General features: G+C 39.4%; 1 protein-coding gene across 4 annotated transcripts in view; it reads left to right on the top strand.

The window, feature by feature from the left end:
• MAML3 (mastermind like transcriptional coactivator 3) overlaps positions 1 to 15,137 on the top strand; it is a 408,040-nt gene that overhangs the window by 234,394 nt on the left and 158,509 nt on the right. For all 4 annotated transcript variants that reach the window (XM_077139982.1, XM_077139984.1, XM_077139986.1 and 1 more), the window contains exon 2: positions 4,026 to 5,597. In XM_077139982.1, the coding sequence (XP_076996097.1) occupies positions 4,026 to 5,597 (1,572 nt within the window). The remainder of the gene's footprint in view (positions 1 to 4,025; positions 5,598 to 15,137) is intronic.

A 15,137-nucleotide genomic window follows, 5' to 3' on the forward strand; every position in this document is an offset into this window, starting at 1 on the left:
GATGGGACTCTGACCTGAGTCTTTTGGGGCTTGGTAGGGGGGGTTGCTGACAAGGACATTTGCCTGTGTGCAGCCAGCCGTGTCATGCTCACTGAGCAGGTGCTTGTGAATTACTCAGCCATCTCCAGCACGCTGGTTCCGTCTTCCTCCCCGCTCACCTTCTGTCTCCCAAAAGAAACATAAGAGGAGAATTAGACTTAGACCACCTTTCCATATACCAGAAGAAACAGAGAAGATGCTAAGATTGCTCTATTTTGGAAACCACAATCAAAACATAAAACCCATAACATCGTGTCTTCAGAGATGTATTTCTTATACTGTAAAAATGTATATGAAATATATGTCAAAATTTGGGTTAAAGAGACAAGTGGTGGAGGACTTGAGGCCCCCAGGGAAGGAAGATACTCGGCAGCTCCATTCAGGTGGCAGGTTGAACATGGATTTAATCTGAACCTCAACAATCTAGCCTTGGCTGTTCCACAATCTAGGACATGAATGCATTAGCACTTGGACTTGGGCTTGAATTGCAAATTGGATTTTTGTTGTTCATATTAAAAAAGCTACACCAGATGCTTAGAAAACATTAAGGTTTTGCCAGCTAGGGAAGGAAAATATTATCATTCTGTCTATTTGTATTGGAAAGAAGCATTCTATCTCAGTTGCAGTTCTGACCATTTCTATCACTGATTTTAAAAAAGAATAATAGTTCATGTTTACTGGGTGCTTACTGGGTACCAGGCATGAAGCTAAAAATTTCCTAATTATTTTAGTGAAGTTCATCCTCACTGTAACTCTGTGAGCCGGTTATTATTAACCCATTTTCTAGATAAGGAAGCCAAGGCTTAGGAGAGGTTGAACTAATTTCCCTGGATTCATTCATTTGTTCAACAAGTATTTGTTGAATGTCTGCTATGAGTTACTGGGGACCCAGTAATGAAAAGAAAACTCCTGCCTTCACGTAACTTACTTTCTACTGGAAGGTATCATCGCCGACATTTAGTACATATAAGACAACATTATATGTATTAACTCTCGGGTGGAGGATCTTGGGTTTGGACTCAAGCATTCTAACTCAAGTGCTTATGCTCCTGTTTCTATATCACTGTCCTTACTGCATCACACACCTCGGCCTGCACAGCCGGTAAGAGGTGGAACTCAGAGTTCCCAGCCAGCTCTGTCTGCTTCCACAGTCCTGACCTCCACCATGCTGCCTCCCATTTTAAAGAGGAACAGACTGAGCCCTTTTCCTTCCTCCTTCCTCCTGCCCCCATCTATTCCATGGCCTAGAACAAAATCATGGACCTGTGCTTTCTGAAATGCCAGGTTCATTTTTAAGACAAGCGTGCTTTTTCTGAAGGTTGCTATTGCTTCAGGAAGTACTGAGGGCTGCAAAGTCAGATTTTCTTCAGTCTCTGAAACTGTGATGTTTGAATTTGCCACTTGTTTGGAGCATGGTTCAAGTGTCTGCTATACCTATGATCCGAACCAGGGTTTCTTGGTTTGTTCATTAAATAATGTAATTTTCTAGTAGTTTCCACCTAATATTGAACCAGTATTTTCTTTTAAGGGAAAAATTCCAGAGTGTTCCAATAAGGGCCTTGTCTTACCTTAAGCAGTTCAAGAGCTGTTAGTAAGTGACTACAGACAGAGTTTGATATTGTGATAAAAATATAAGATTTAGGAACAAGAGTTAGACTGCATTTTTACACATGGCTCTTTTTCCTACTCTGTTTACTTTTTAAATGAAATTCTCTACTTATGAGAAAGTACCTAACAATAAACTGGCACTTCTTTGAATTCACCACATCCTCCTCAACTTTATTTTATTATAGATGGGCTCCTCTTGAGCATGAGTGCTGAAGTTTTGGGTCAGGGGGGAGTACTACCCATCTCTTCCACCTGTACTGTAAGGTGCATCACCTTTGTCATGAAAGGGGGAGTGGCCGCGATCAAGGACTTTAGGGCCAGGTTGTGCTCTCTGCTTCCTCCCTCCCCGTGTCATCCTGCCTCTGGCCTTCAATGTTGTAGTTACTGAAGCATCTCCTAGCACAGTCCCTTTGTCAGTTAGCAAACATTTCCCCAGTACATACTCTATGACAAACTCCTTCACTGGAGCCCAAGGCACTGGCCCTTTCTGGCAGACTTCTTAAACAAGTCCCGTTAAGAAGATATAACCCTCCAGTGTAAGGGACCCTGTCGCTTTCATTGCCAGGTGTTCTAGTTTGCTAGCTGCTGGAATGCAACACACCAGAGATGGATTGGTTTTTAATAAAAGGGGATGTATCTCATTAATTCTTCAGAGGAAAGGCAGCTAACTTTCAACTGAGGTTCTTTCTTAGGTGGGAAGGCACAGGATGATCTCTGCTGGCCTTTTCTCCAGGCCTCTGGGTTCCAACAACTTTCCCTGGGGTGATTTCTTTCTCCATCTCCAAAGGCCTGGGCTGAGCTGCGAGTGCTGAGATGAGCTATACTGAGCCGCTTGGGCTGTGCTATGTTGAGCTGTCTCATTTAAGCACCAGCCAGTTAAATCAGATATTATTCATTACAGCAGGCATGCCTCTTGCTGACTGCAGATGTAATGAGCAACAGATGAGGTTCATGTACCATTGGCTCATGTCCACAGCAACAGAACTAGGTACCTTCACCAGGCCAAGTTGACAACTGAATGTAACTACCACACCAGGAATGTTGACTCTCAAAGTCAGGCATTTCTTAATGGTCATTGGTGCTCTCCTGCTCTGATTAAGTTCATGTCTTTCAGCCCCTGTGAATTACACAATAGATTTATTCATTCAATTTACAAATACATATTTGCCGCTGCTATAAACGAGGACACTCTATGCAGCCCTGTGGATACTCAGTAAGCAAGTTAGCCATAGTCCCTACTTTCTTAGAGCTCACTAAACAGACACTTAAGCAATTGCTGCCAAAGCATGATAAAAACTTTGACTGGGAAGTAGAGATTGCCGGAAGGAACTGTGGCACATTTAAGGAACTAAAGGAATGTCAGGAAAATTGACAGAACATGTCTGGAGGGGTAGGGCTGGAAGGGTGGGCCTGGAAAGGTGAGCAGGAGGCAGGTGAAGAAAGTCCAGTTTTATTTTAATCTAAAAACAGTAGAAATCATTGCAGGGTTATAACCAGGAAGGACAGAATATTAAAGAGGAGGCAATACAGAGAATAAATTGATGGAAAGCAAAACAGTAAAGAAAAGAAAAGATGGAGTGAATGGATGGATGAATGGAGGAAAGACAAGAAGACAAGTGAGGAGAGCATTGCAACAGCACAGCAAAAGTGAATAGCTCAAGGCCTAGGATGATGGCAGTGAGGATGGAGAGGAGGGGCATGCCTGAGAAAGAGCAGAAGGAGAGAAAGCAGGAAAGTCAGGAGAGAGAGATGTCATGGAAGCCGGAGGAACAGTGCTTAGAGAAGAGAGTGGACTACTGTATCAAAAGGTGCTGAGAGGTCGAGAAAAATAACAACTGAAAAAAACTTTTGTGTGCCATTAACCATTAGGCTTGTCTTCATTTCTATACTATTCAATAAATGTATTAAATTCCATATCCTTTGAGGAATTTTTATTGTGTTTTTAAAAATTTTGTTAATTTAATTCTTAGATGTTCTCAATTATGATGTGGCAAGAGTTTAGATGGGTATTAATATATTTCTCCAGTATGATCAATTTCAGTCCAAACCTCATGCCTATCATTCATTTGGAAAATAATGGCAGACAATTCTTCCCTGTGAAAAGAGTACCTGCCTTTAACTTAACAAAAAAAGAAATGTTCCCTACCCTCCGATCTTTAGTTTACTTTCTCTCTCTTAGCCATATGAGTTCTGCTCTTAAATAAAACTTTTTCCCATACAATTTGAATTGAAACTATGGGGGATTTTGAAATTCGAAGTAGAATTTCTTTCCTATATATTCCAAGCTTTTTAAAAAGCAAGTTCGTAGCAAATACACTGCGCAAACAGTAAAATATATGTGGAGATTTAGTCGTCCTCTTTCCTTTCTCTTTTTCCAGCTACAAGAGACTGTGAAAAGGAAATTGGAAGGAGCCCGTTCGCCACTTAATGGAGACCAGCAGAATGGTGCTTGTGACGGGAGCTTTTCTCCACCTAGCAAGCGAATTCGAAAAGACATTCCTGCAGGGATGGATGCCATCAACAATTTGCCCAACAACATGCCACTGCCTTCAGCTTCTCCTCTTCACCAACTTGACTTGAAGCCTTCTATGCCTTTGCAGAATAGTGGAACTCACACTCCTGGGCTTCTAGAAGATCTAGGTAAGAACGGTAGACTCCCGGAGATTAAACTTCCTGTAAATGGTTGCAGTGACCTGGAGGACAGCTTCACCATCTTGCAGAACAAGGATCTCAAACAAGAACCTCTGGATGACCCTACTTGCATAGACACATCAGAAACATCTCTTTCAAATCAGAACAAGCTCTTCTCTGACATTAACCTGAATGATCAGGAATGGCAAGAGTTAATAGATGAATTGGCCAACACAGTTCCTGAAGATGACATACAGGATCTGTTCAATGAAGACTTTGAAGAGAAGAAGGAGCCAGAATTCTCTCGGCCAGCCACTGAGACCCCTCTCTCCCAGGAGAGTGTGAGTGTGCAGAGCGACCCCTCTCACTCTCCTTTTACCCATGTCTCCATGGGATCTCCCCAAGCAAGGCCTTCTTCTGGCCCTCCTTTTTCTACTGTCTCCACGGCCACTAGTTTACCTTCTGTTGCCAGCACTCCAGCAGCTCCGAACCCTGCTGGCTCACCAGCAAACTGTGCTGTCCAATCCCCTCAAACTCCAAACCCAGCCCATACTCCAGGCCAAGCTCCGCCACGGCCTGGAAATGGTTATCTCCTTAATCCAGCAGCAGTGACAGTGGCAGGTGCAGGGTCAGGGCCTGTGGCTGTACCCAGCTCCGACATGTCTCCAGCTGAGCAGCTCAAGCAGATGGCTGCCCAGCAGCAGCAAAGGGCCAAACTCATGCAACAGAAGCAGCAGCAGCAGCAGGCACCGCTGCCGCAGCAGCAGCCACACTCAAATCAGACTTCGAGTTGGTCTCCCTTGGGGCCTCCGTCCAGTCCGTATGGAGCAGCTTTTACTGCAGAAAAACCAAATAGCCCAATGATGTACCCTCAAGCCTTTAACAACCAAAACCCCATAGTGCCTCCAATGGCAAACAACCTGCAGAAGACGACAATGAATAACTACCTCCCTCAGAATCACATGAATATGATCAATCAGCAGCCAAATAACTTGGGGACAAACTCTTTAAACAAACAGCACAATATTCTTACTTATGGCAACACAAAACCTCTGACCCACTTTAATGCAGACTTGAGTCAGAGAATGACACCGCCCATGGCCAACCCCAACAAAAACCCCTTGATGCCATATATCCAGCAGCAGCAGCCACAGCAGCAGCCCCAGCAGCAGCAGCAGCAGCAGCAGCAGCCACCCCCACCACAGCTCCAGGCTCCCAGGGCACACCTGAGTGAGGACCAGAAACGCATGCTTCTCATGAAGCAGAAAGGAGTAATGAATCAGCCCATGGCTTATGCTGCACTTCCATCCCATAGTCAGGTAAGTGTGAAAATGAGACACACTGAGTGGTGCTGGTGGTGCATTCAGACTGTCCACTTGAGGTGCTCATGAGGCTTCAGCTGCAGTGGGGTTTAATTACCTGCAGCAATCCTCCCTGTACATCCTCATGCAGTTGCCAGGTTTGTTTTTCTTCCTTTCTTCAAAGTGACTGAAAAGGATTGTACTTAGAATAGCTCCCCTGGATTTGGATGCCTAGGGATCAAACTTTCATCATTCCTGACAGCATATAAGAAACCAAAAATTACAGAAATCTCTAACTCTGAAAGAGGTGGGCTGCAGGAGTCACCAGAAACTATGGTGCTCCCTCTGTAGCTTCTCTCTCAGATAGTACCGTCTAGAGTGAAGATTGTGGGAAGATGGGAGCATTTAGGAATATTAACAACAATCTTATAAGACCCTGAAAAGCCTTTAGCCACTTTACCAAGTTTTGAATAATGGGAAATTTGGATACTTGATGTTCAAATATGGGAAACTTTTTATTTTCAAAGTGAAGCAGAGGCTCAGTTTTTGTAGGACCATTCAGCATTTGAACACTTGTTGCTGGACTAAAGTGGTTAAAAGCTAGTTACTTGAGAATTCAGTAATACCACTCCAATTCGTTCAGCTCTAATTCAGGGAAATTTGATGGTGAATTTGTCTTAGTACTGTACTAAAATAAAATTTGGTCTTTCCCACTGTCTCCCTGCATAACATGCTTTTTTAGGGGTGTTGGACTGTCAGTGATCCATGTTAAGAACTGAGTGGAAACCAGTTGTGGAATAAACATTCAATGAGGATCATTCCACTTACCTTATCCTGACCGAGGACAAGCAGCCAGTGCTCCCTTAATTTAACACTTTATCTACCCTGAAGGAAAGGGGAACTGTACTGTTAGACTGGCCTTCTCTTTGCATGGATGAATTCATGAGGGATCACTTTTCTGCCAACTGCTGTTCTGTGCCTCAATCCTCTTGGGATGCAAATGTTGAGATTCTAGTTGGAGATTTTGCAGGACAGTCTTTGCTTTAGAGACCTACACATAGAAAGAGATTCTAACTACTGTTGGCTGTGTGTTCACAAATGGATGAATTAGAAGTGCTGGGAAGTGATGCTGGCAGTTGTTGCATGGCTCGGTGTTTGCATCTTGTATCTCCTGTTGTGCCCTCCCTCGCCCTTCCCATCAGCTAGATGAGGCTGCATGCAGCCTGCAGAAGCAGGCCAAGTTCCAGGGCTTGAAACTGGCCCTTCCCAACCTTCCTGACCCAAAATCCACGGTGGTTTCTTGTTTGTACGTGCCAGCCAGCTCTGAAGAAACTCTCTCTGGATTGAAAAATATATATATGGAACTTGGTTTACACCAACTGCAATCAGTTACTGATATAAAAACATCATTACATCATTGAAAGGTGAACTTTTATGTTTTATCACAGGTATCATTAAAAAATATATACCACTGGACAATGCAGCATTTTGTATGCTTCATTATTAAGTTCTAGAGCAGGCAAAAATAGAGGCGTTATACAGGCATGTCTGTTGTAGCCCAGATGCATTAGAAGGTTTGTAAGATCTCGAGCTATCAGGATGGTTTCTTGTTAATTTTAATACAAATTGCGCTTCTGCATTCACTATTTGTATGCCAGTATGGTGAAGGATTTCCTCGGAGCCAGACCAAAGATGATTAATTCCAATTTGCAGGCTCTGTGCACCTGTGGGCGCAATGATGCACCCATCCTCACTCCCCACTCTTGCTAAATCTCTTTGGGATGAAGTTCCTATCTTTGCCGGAACATGAGTTTTAAAGCTACTTATTTCAGGACCTTGTGCCTGCCTAATTATGAGTAGGTGAAGCCTTTAGCTACAGAAGTCCTCTTTCTAAAGCGTTCAATCAGGTGAAGAAGCAAAATGATAGTTTTGTGGATTGAATCTCTGTACTCATCCTCTCTTTCTTCCATCTCACAAGGTACTTTCAGGGTGGACTGAATCTTCCTTTGTGAGGCCTCATTAGTATAAGCAATTCTCAACCTCATAAAGAACCATCAGGCAAAAGCATGCTTTTTAATGAAATATTAACTCACTGCTGTTTGAAAAAAGCTTCAAAATACGTATATAAACATGTGGATATCTTTCTGCAAATAAACTTTTTATTTTATGCCTTTATCTGATTACAGAACCATATTTACAAAGTCATCAGAATATTTACACTATATGCAGTGCATTGCACAAATACAAGCACAAATTATGTATGAGATATAAAATATCATTATACATAGGTGTAGTTCAAATTTGCTTCTTGCTGCTACTAGTGAAAATTCACTTTATTCTTAGTTGGCCACAAAAACCATGATCAACACTTAGTTTAAATGAATTACTCAATCACCAAAGCTAATAGGAGAACACTAGACACTTTTATTTCAAAATAATTACCTTATATAGATGTTTACATATTTTAGATATTTGTAGAAAATGCCGTTTCTCTCAGAAATTAATAGAAATGCACCCAGTTCTTAGACAGTTCAAACAAGAGGGAACCAAAAATAGAAAGAAAATCTTATTTCAAAATTTTGAATGTTTATCTAGTAAGTCCACTTCTCAGAATTTACTTATTATTCCTTTTAATAGATAATTAAACAAAAATATATGTACAAAGATGCTGCGCATGGTGTTACTTATAAAAGTGAGAAATTGGAAGCAAAATAAGTATTTTGGTAAAGTAAATACTATACAGGATAATCATGATATTAGTGAATCATTTATCATAAGGAAATTCTCATAACATGAGTGAAATAAGCAGATAATGAAAAAGTTTGAATGACATATCCAAATTGTAGCTTTTAAACAGTATTTATATATGTAAATACTGAATTTCCAAAATGTTTGGAGTAGTATTTCTGTTGGTAAAACTGTGTGCAATTATTGTTTTCCTCTTTATACTTTGCTGAATTCTCTAAGTTCCTATCACCCATGTGTATCAGTTATAAATGAGGGGAAACACTTTTTTTAGGGAAGGGAAACCTCCTATTAAAAGATGTTTATACTTTGAAAATTCTTAAATATCTTTATTTGATCCAATTTGCCAATTGAATGGAGGGCATATCATTATTTCCTATTCATTTGTGTATGTATTAATTGTGAGTCCCCACTTCAGGACAGAGTTCTAAAATCCTCTCCTCATGCTCACTCTCTTTTCCTCTCTCTCTCTATAGCTCCTTTTCACTCCTTACCATCTTCTCTTACTTCCTATAAAACTTCAGCTAAAATAGTGACAATGCAAACATTAATAAAATTTCTACCACTGTAAGAATTTTTGTTTATATTTTAAATATGTGTTTCTGTGATAAAATAACAAGAATTTACTTTGGTCTTGTCTCTCTATTATCATCCTTAGCTTGTGTTTCTCAAGGGCAGGAACTCTTTCACACACACACACACACAGTTTTCTCTCTTTTCGTTTCTTTTTTTTTTTTTTAAGTTAATTTTTGCATAGTGCCTGACACTATGTCTTAACCATAAAGATGTTTAATTCATCATTTGATGATGATTATATAAGTTTGGGCCAAAAATATGTTTACAGTTGATTATCAGCTCCAGTGGAAAAAGCATTAGCACAATAACACAGAGCTGCTTTTGAGATTAAATAGAAGAACTGGAAAGGCAAGTCTAAAAAGAGTCCTTTGGCGGGGTGGCTGTCTTGAACCAGTGGAACAACAGAGAGATTACTGGTGTGGCAAATTCAGTCTCTGTGTCTGACACACGAAAAACAATGGAGCGACTGAAAATAAACCAAAGGCAAATAACTGCCCAGTGGTCAAGGAGGGTCATAGGGATAACCAGAACCCAAGAATAATTCCTACATGGAATAATGGAAAGTGAATAATTTCCAAAATGTGATACTAATTTTTTTTTAGCTTCAGTCATTGGACTACATAGGTCATAAACTAATCTGCTGCTTTATTCTTTACGTTTGTTTTCTGTGCACGGTGGTGTATGTAGTAGTAAGTATATATATGCTTATATTACAAAGAAGGTTTTCTCCTTTCACTTTTATTTTGCCAAAATTTGTTGAGTACCATTTAAAGTCTATGAAGCTTTTTAGCCATAAAATCCCCAAAGGAAAAACAGCGCTCCAATATTCACAACCCTCAGGGAAATCTCTTTGAAAATACTTGTTCCATCACTTTAGAAACCTAGAGCCCCCTTGTTCAGTTCCCTTAAAATATATACTGTTTATTTGATCCAAGTAATATATCTACATGGTTCAAAAGTCAAACAGTACTTCAAAAAGACAAATAGTTGACCCCTGCTTTACCCCCTACATTCTTAATTTCTGAATCCTAAATGCAACCACTTCATTAATTGTTTACTCATATTTATCTTCCTAAACTATTGTTTCTCAATGTTTCAATTATTTGATTCTCTGAAACATATGGATTCAGCTCACTCACACCACTTCTTTACAAATGTACACTGTCCCCCCCCAGTCTCTCTTTTCTCTTCTCTATATTCTCAATATTACTAGATATATCACAATCGTGATTTAAAAAGTATTCCACATTTACATGTCTAATAAATATTTTATAGTTTAATCTTGAAGTATATTATGATTATGTTTCCTTTCTTTTGCAGATTTCTGTTTATCCTGGAAGGTGTAATTGCCTCATTTTTTACTGTCATCTCTGTACCTACTTCAGTCCATCCTCAAAATTTTCTGGCCCTGTAAAATTCCCAATATGATCAAACACATCAAATAATCTTATTTTTCTTGTCTTTCTTTTTCTCTTTTTTTCTATATCTTCTCTGCCTTCTCTCCTTCTTTGCTCCTCTATCCCTTCTTGCCTGTTTGCTTGCTCTCTTGATGTCTCTCCTGAAGGATTCTATTCTCTTGCTCCAATCTGCTTCTGTCCTACAGTTTTCTTGCCCTGCTGCTTACACGGAACTGTGAGACTAACCTTCTCTATTATTCTTAGACTTTGCTTCACCTCCTTCTATGTCACATCTGACTCTTTTTTAATCTCTCTTTCCCTCTTTCTTGGTCTGTTCCCTCAAATTGGTGGAGCACATTGTCATAGCTTCTTAAGACACTACTTTTTAGAATGTCTCTCCTCACATTGATTGATAGTTAGCCAGATATAGAATTATAATTTGGAAAACATAATTAATCAGAATTTTAAATGCATACTGTTAAAAAGTCCAGTGCCATTTAGATCTCCCAACTTATGTGTGTGCCCTGTTTCTTTCTCCTTGGGAGCTTTTTAAATCTTCCATTTATCTCTGAAATTTCATTATGATATGATTTATTGTGACTTTTTCTATTCACTCACCATTGGGTACAATAGACTTTCAAAAAAAATCTGGAAACTTGTGTTTGAAAGATCTGGAGTATGTTCTTATATTATTTCTTTGGCTATTTCTCCTTTACCTTTGTCTCTCTCTCTCTCTCTTGTTTTTTCTTTGTTTCGTTTTTACTTTCTGCACCTTCTATTATCATGTATTAGACCTCCTGGATTTTTCTCTAATTTTCATATCTTTTCTATTTTCCATGCCTTTGTCTTTTTGTTTATGTTCTGTGAGATTTCCTTGACTTTATCCTTCAATCCTAATATTGCGTATTTCACTTTAACACAATTAATTTTCATAAGCTCTTTCTTGTTCTTAGATTAATCTTTTTCAATCTAAGGATATTAATTATCATTTTTAAATTGTTTTCTTGTGCTTATTGTTTTGTATCTATTTCCAAGTGCCCCCTTTGCATATGCTTATTTCATTTCTCTTTCTTGCTAGTAGCTTTTCTCAAATGTCTGTTTAAAAACATGTAAGGCACAATAAGGCTAATTAATTGCTCTGTGTACCCAGACAGCACTTGTCAAATGTGGGGCTTTACTATAGGGTTAGTACGTACCCATTTCACTGGGTCAAGATATATGATTTTTTTTTCTTTTGGACCAGCCAGAGAAGATTCTTTCCATCTCATTACTCATACGGCCCCTCACTCCATCCTCACCTATGCCTGCGATCCAGGATCCAGTCTTGTCATAATCTCTCCTGAGAGGAAGGAAGACCCTATGCTCTTTCAGCTGCAATATCTGGTCCACATCAGTTATACAGGATTTCAGCCAGTTTTCCTTTTGGCATTCCCCCCACCCTGACCTTGTCATGCTGATTCCCAAGTCTTTATAGCATTCTTTAGTTTGAAACACTGTGCTCTCTTTTTTTCCCTCCTCTGCCCCAGGGTTAGATTTAGTTTTTGCTCGACCATCTGATTTTCATCTTCCAAAATTTCATTGACATTCCTCTAATACTGTTTCCATCTACCAGCCTCTTTGTTCTTGAATGTTTATGTCATCTTATTTCTTTATTGTTACACTAGAGCACTGTAAATGTTCAGTCTATCAGAGGCTCCCATAGTGACATGCAACACCTTTCTACTTTAATATTGATTATTGTTCAATATTGAAGTTTTTATTTTACAAAAAAAAATCACATTATTTCTTCTGCCTTTAGTAGGGCGAGTTTCATAAAACTTTAAGTGCTCTCTTAGCATAAAGTTTACATATGTCAAGCACATATATTTAAAAAGACAGCAGAGGCAGCATTATCATCACGCTATTTCAGAATAAGCTCTTGTGATTGTAACATTGACTAGTTTTTTTTTTTTAATCTTGAAAATATTGATTTACTTCAAGGACTATAAAAACTATTTAGGTTCCATGACCCTGACTAAGCCAATAGCGTCTGGCAACTCAAATACAAAGTAAAATATTGACAGAACACTCATCACTGACTGAATCCAGTGCCAAGCAGCTGAGGGAAACCAGTGGGCAGAATTGCTGCAAAAATCCTGATAATAACTAAAGTGTTCCTATCCGTGAGTAGAAAACATCTCCATACCCATGCTGGCTGGCATATTTTGAGAATTCTGATTGCTATCCTGTCAGAAGCTTAGAAATATGACACTAAGAATAAACAGCAGAAAAGTTAAAAAAAAGAAAAGAAAAGAATTAGTTTTATAATAATATTGTGGAAAAAAGAGGTTTTAACTGTGAGAATGCATCTTAAAGGTTTTGTGGGATGAAAATATTCTTGTTTACTGGAAGAGCTTGCAACAACTGTCAAGCAGTGATTCTCAGAATTTTATGTGTCTAAGAATCACCTGGGGAAATTGTTCAATATGTAGATAATCAAATTCCACTGCCAAAGACTCTTAATCAGTAAGTTCAGGCTGAGGCCCTAGGAATGTGCATTCTAATAAGCGACCATCTCCACTGCTGCCTCCCCACCCCACCTCCACTGACTGGCTTTTACTGGAGAAAATGTACATAAGATAAAACTGAAACAGTGGTTGAAGCAACCTGGGCTTGTTTCATTGCTCAATATTTGCATATGCTTAAATGTAGCCATATTGTCTGTGGAACTATAAATTCTTTAAGATCTGAGATGTGTATCATTTCAGGTAAGGTGGAAAAATCAGGTTGCTCTGAGCTTAATAGATTATTTTCTTTTTTAGTATAGAGTGAATTTTTTAAGAGATCAAATCTTGTGTATCCTATCTATGATTTGTAAATCATAGAATTACTCCAGTTGATTTTCTTAATAGAGCAAAGCAGACACCCCCCCTCCGGCTCCCGTGACGTGGTGAAATGGGAGGATTTCTCCCTCCAGGGGAGGGTTGATTATTCATTTCTCCAGATAAGGACCTACTAAGGGGATGGTCTTGTGAGTGCCACACTGCCATCCTCATGATCCCTAAGAAGAGAGATTACGATAGAATGGAGAGAGCACGAATGAAAGGAAACACATGGCTTACTTAAGCCTCTGTTTGGAGCTCCTCCTCTGAGCAAGGCCACTCTCGGGCACATCAGTAGCGCCATAACCCTGTGCTCCACGTTCGGACACTGTTATGTCAGGCATGGCATCTTGGCCCCTTTCCCATGAGTTCTTGGGCTTTGCAGAGGTATGGTCGCTGTCCAAAACCCAATTTCATCCCACTTCCTGAGCCTTATATTCCTTTCCTCCAAAGACACGTTCTACTGCCTGGGCCCTTGCCCCGCCCCTCAGTGGGTATCTGGTGCAGTCGCAGGTGAGAAGAGGAACTCAGACATTTCTCTTTTACCCCTGACAGGAGCCCCCTAGCCTAAGAATCTGACCAAGAATAAAAATCTGTGAAACTCAACAAATCACACTCCCCTCGTGCCTATTCACTCCTAAAATTTTAAGTATCATGAACCAAAAAGTATACCAAAGGAATATAATCTACAGTGCCTGGTGCCCAGGAATGTATGGGCCTGTCCGGGAGAGAAGGAGGCACACACGTTGGGGCAATACAAGGCAGCAAGTGGTTCAATGCCTCCTAACTGAATTCTACGTTAAGGGTCATGACAGAGAAGAGGGGCAGAGTTAGTTTGGCCTGGAGTAGAAAAAAAGGACCTCCAAGGGGGAGATAAGCTTTGAGGGAAACCAAGAATGAGTAGGAGTTAGATGGATGGGGGTGGTGGAAAGGTATTCTGGTGTCCTTGAGTAGACAACATGGGTTATTCAGACAGAGCCAAGCATTCATGTTGGGGAAAAGTGAGGTGAACTGTGAATGGTAGAAGGTTTAGGGGACTTTTTAATATCTGAAGTTGAGACAGTGAGAATCTCTGTCTGGATTGGGCAATTAAAATTCAAGTGACATTTAGAGGAAGCAACAACAGAATTTGGTGATGGAATATATAATAAGATGAAAGGGAAATGAATCAAAGATCTATGATCTTAAAGTTGAAAGCAGGATGGGATAATATTTTCTGAAAGATGATGCCATGATCATGTCATATACAGATCTAAATATCAGATCTTACTTACATTGAAGAGCAATTTGAACACTTATTTACCTGGTTATTATTTATCTTTTGATTTATATTTCTTATTTGCTAAGATACGCATTCCACACTCAGCAAAAGGTGTGAAGCAAGCTCATAGCGTCTTTTTGTTTGTGCTAAATTGAGCACAAATAGCTTTTTGTTTTTACAAATTTTTTCAATAAATTAATATTATTATGAAAATGGTTGCTTTTGTTATTTAGAGTAGTGATAGGCTACCATATGTTCCCTTTGCTTAATATTTCTGGTATAGGTATTTACTTGATCACATCTTACCTATTATTTGAAGAGAGCCCTCTCTAAAGATAGCTATTATGCAAGTATACAAGAGGCGCCTGTTTCCAAGCTTTAAAACATATCAGGCCACCATTCGTTAACTTTCCATAGCAACTTTGGGTTCTTCTATAGGTTACAAAACTCTTTGTTTTCATATACAAAGACTTCTATTACATCTTGGTTCCTGGGCAAGTTTCTGTAGAATTAATCTTCTTTATGATACCAAATGCTTTGCATCTAACCCAGTGCATAAGAAATCAAAATACATTTCATGTTAGTTATATTTCCAATATGTTGTCATGATTTGTCAATATGTTACATGAGAATACACAGTTTACCTATACATTTTTATTTACTAAGCTGTAAATATTGATGCCAAATATTATCCAAACTGATAACTCCCATTTATTAA

The sequence above is a fragment of the Tamandua tetradactyla genome, chromosome 22 (assembly GCF_023851605.1).
Source record: "Tamandua tetradactyla isolate mTamTet1 chromosome 22, mTamTet1.pri, whole genome shotgun sequence".
Classification (NCBI taxonomy): Eukaryota; Metazoa; Chordata; class Mammalia; order Pilosa; family Myrmecophagidae; genus Tamandua; species Tamandua tetradactyla.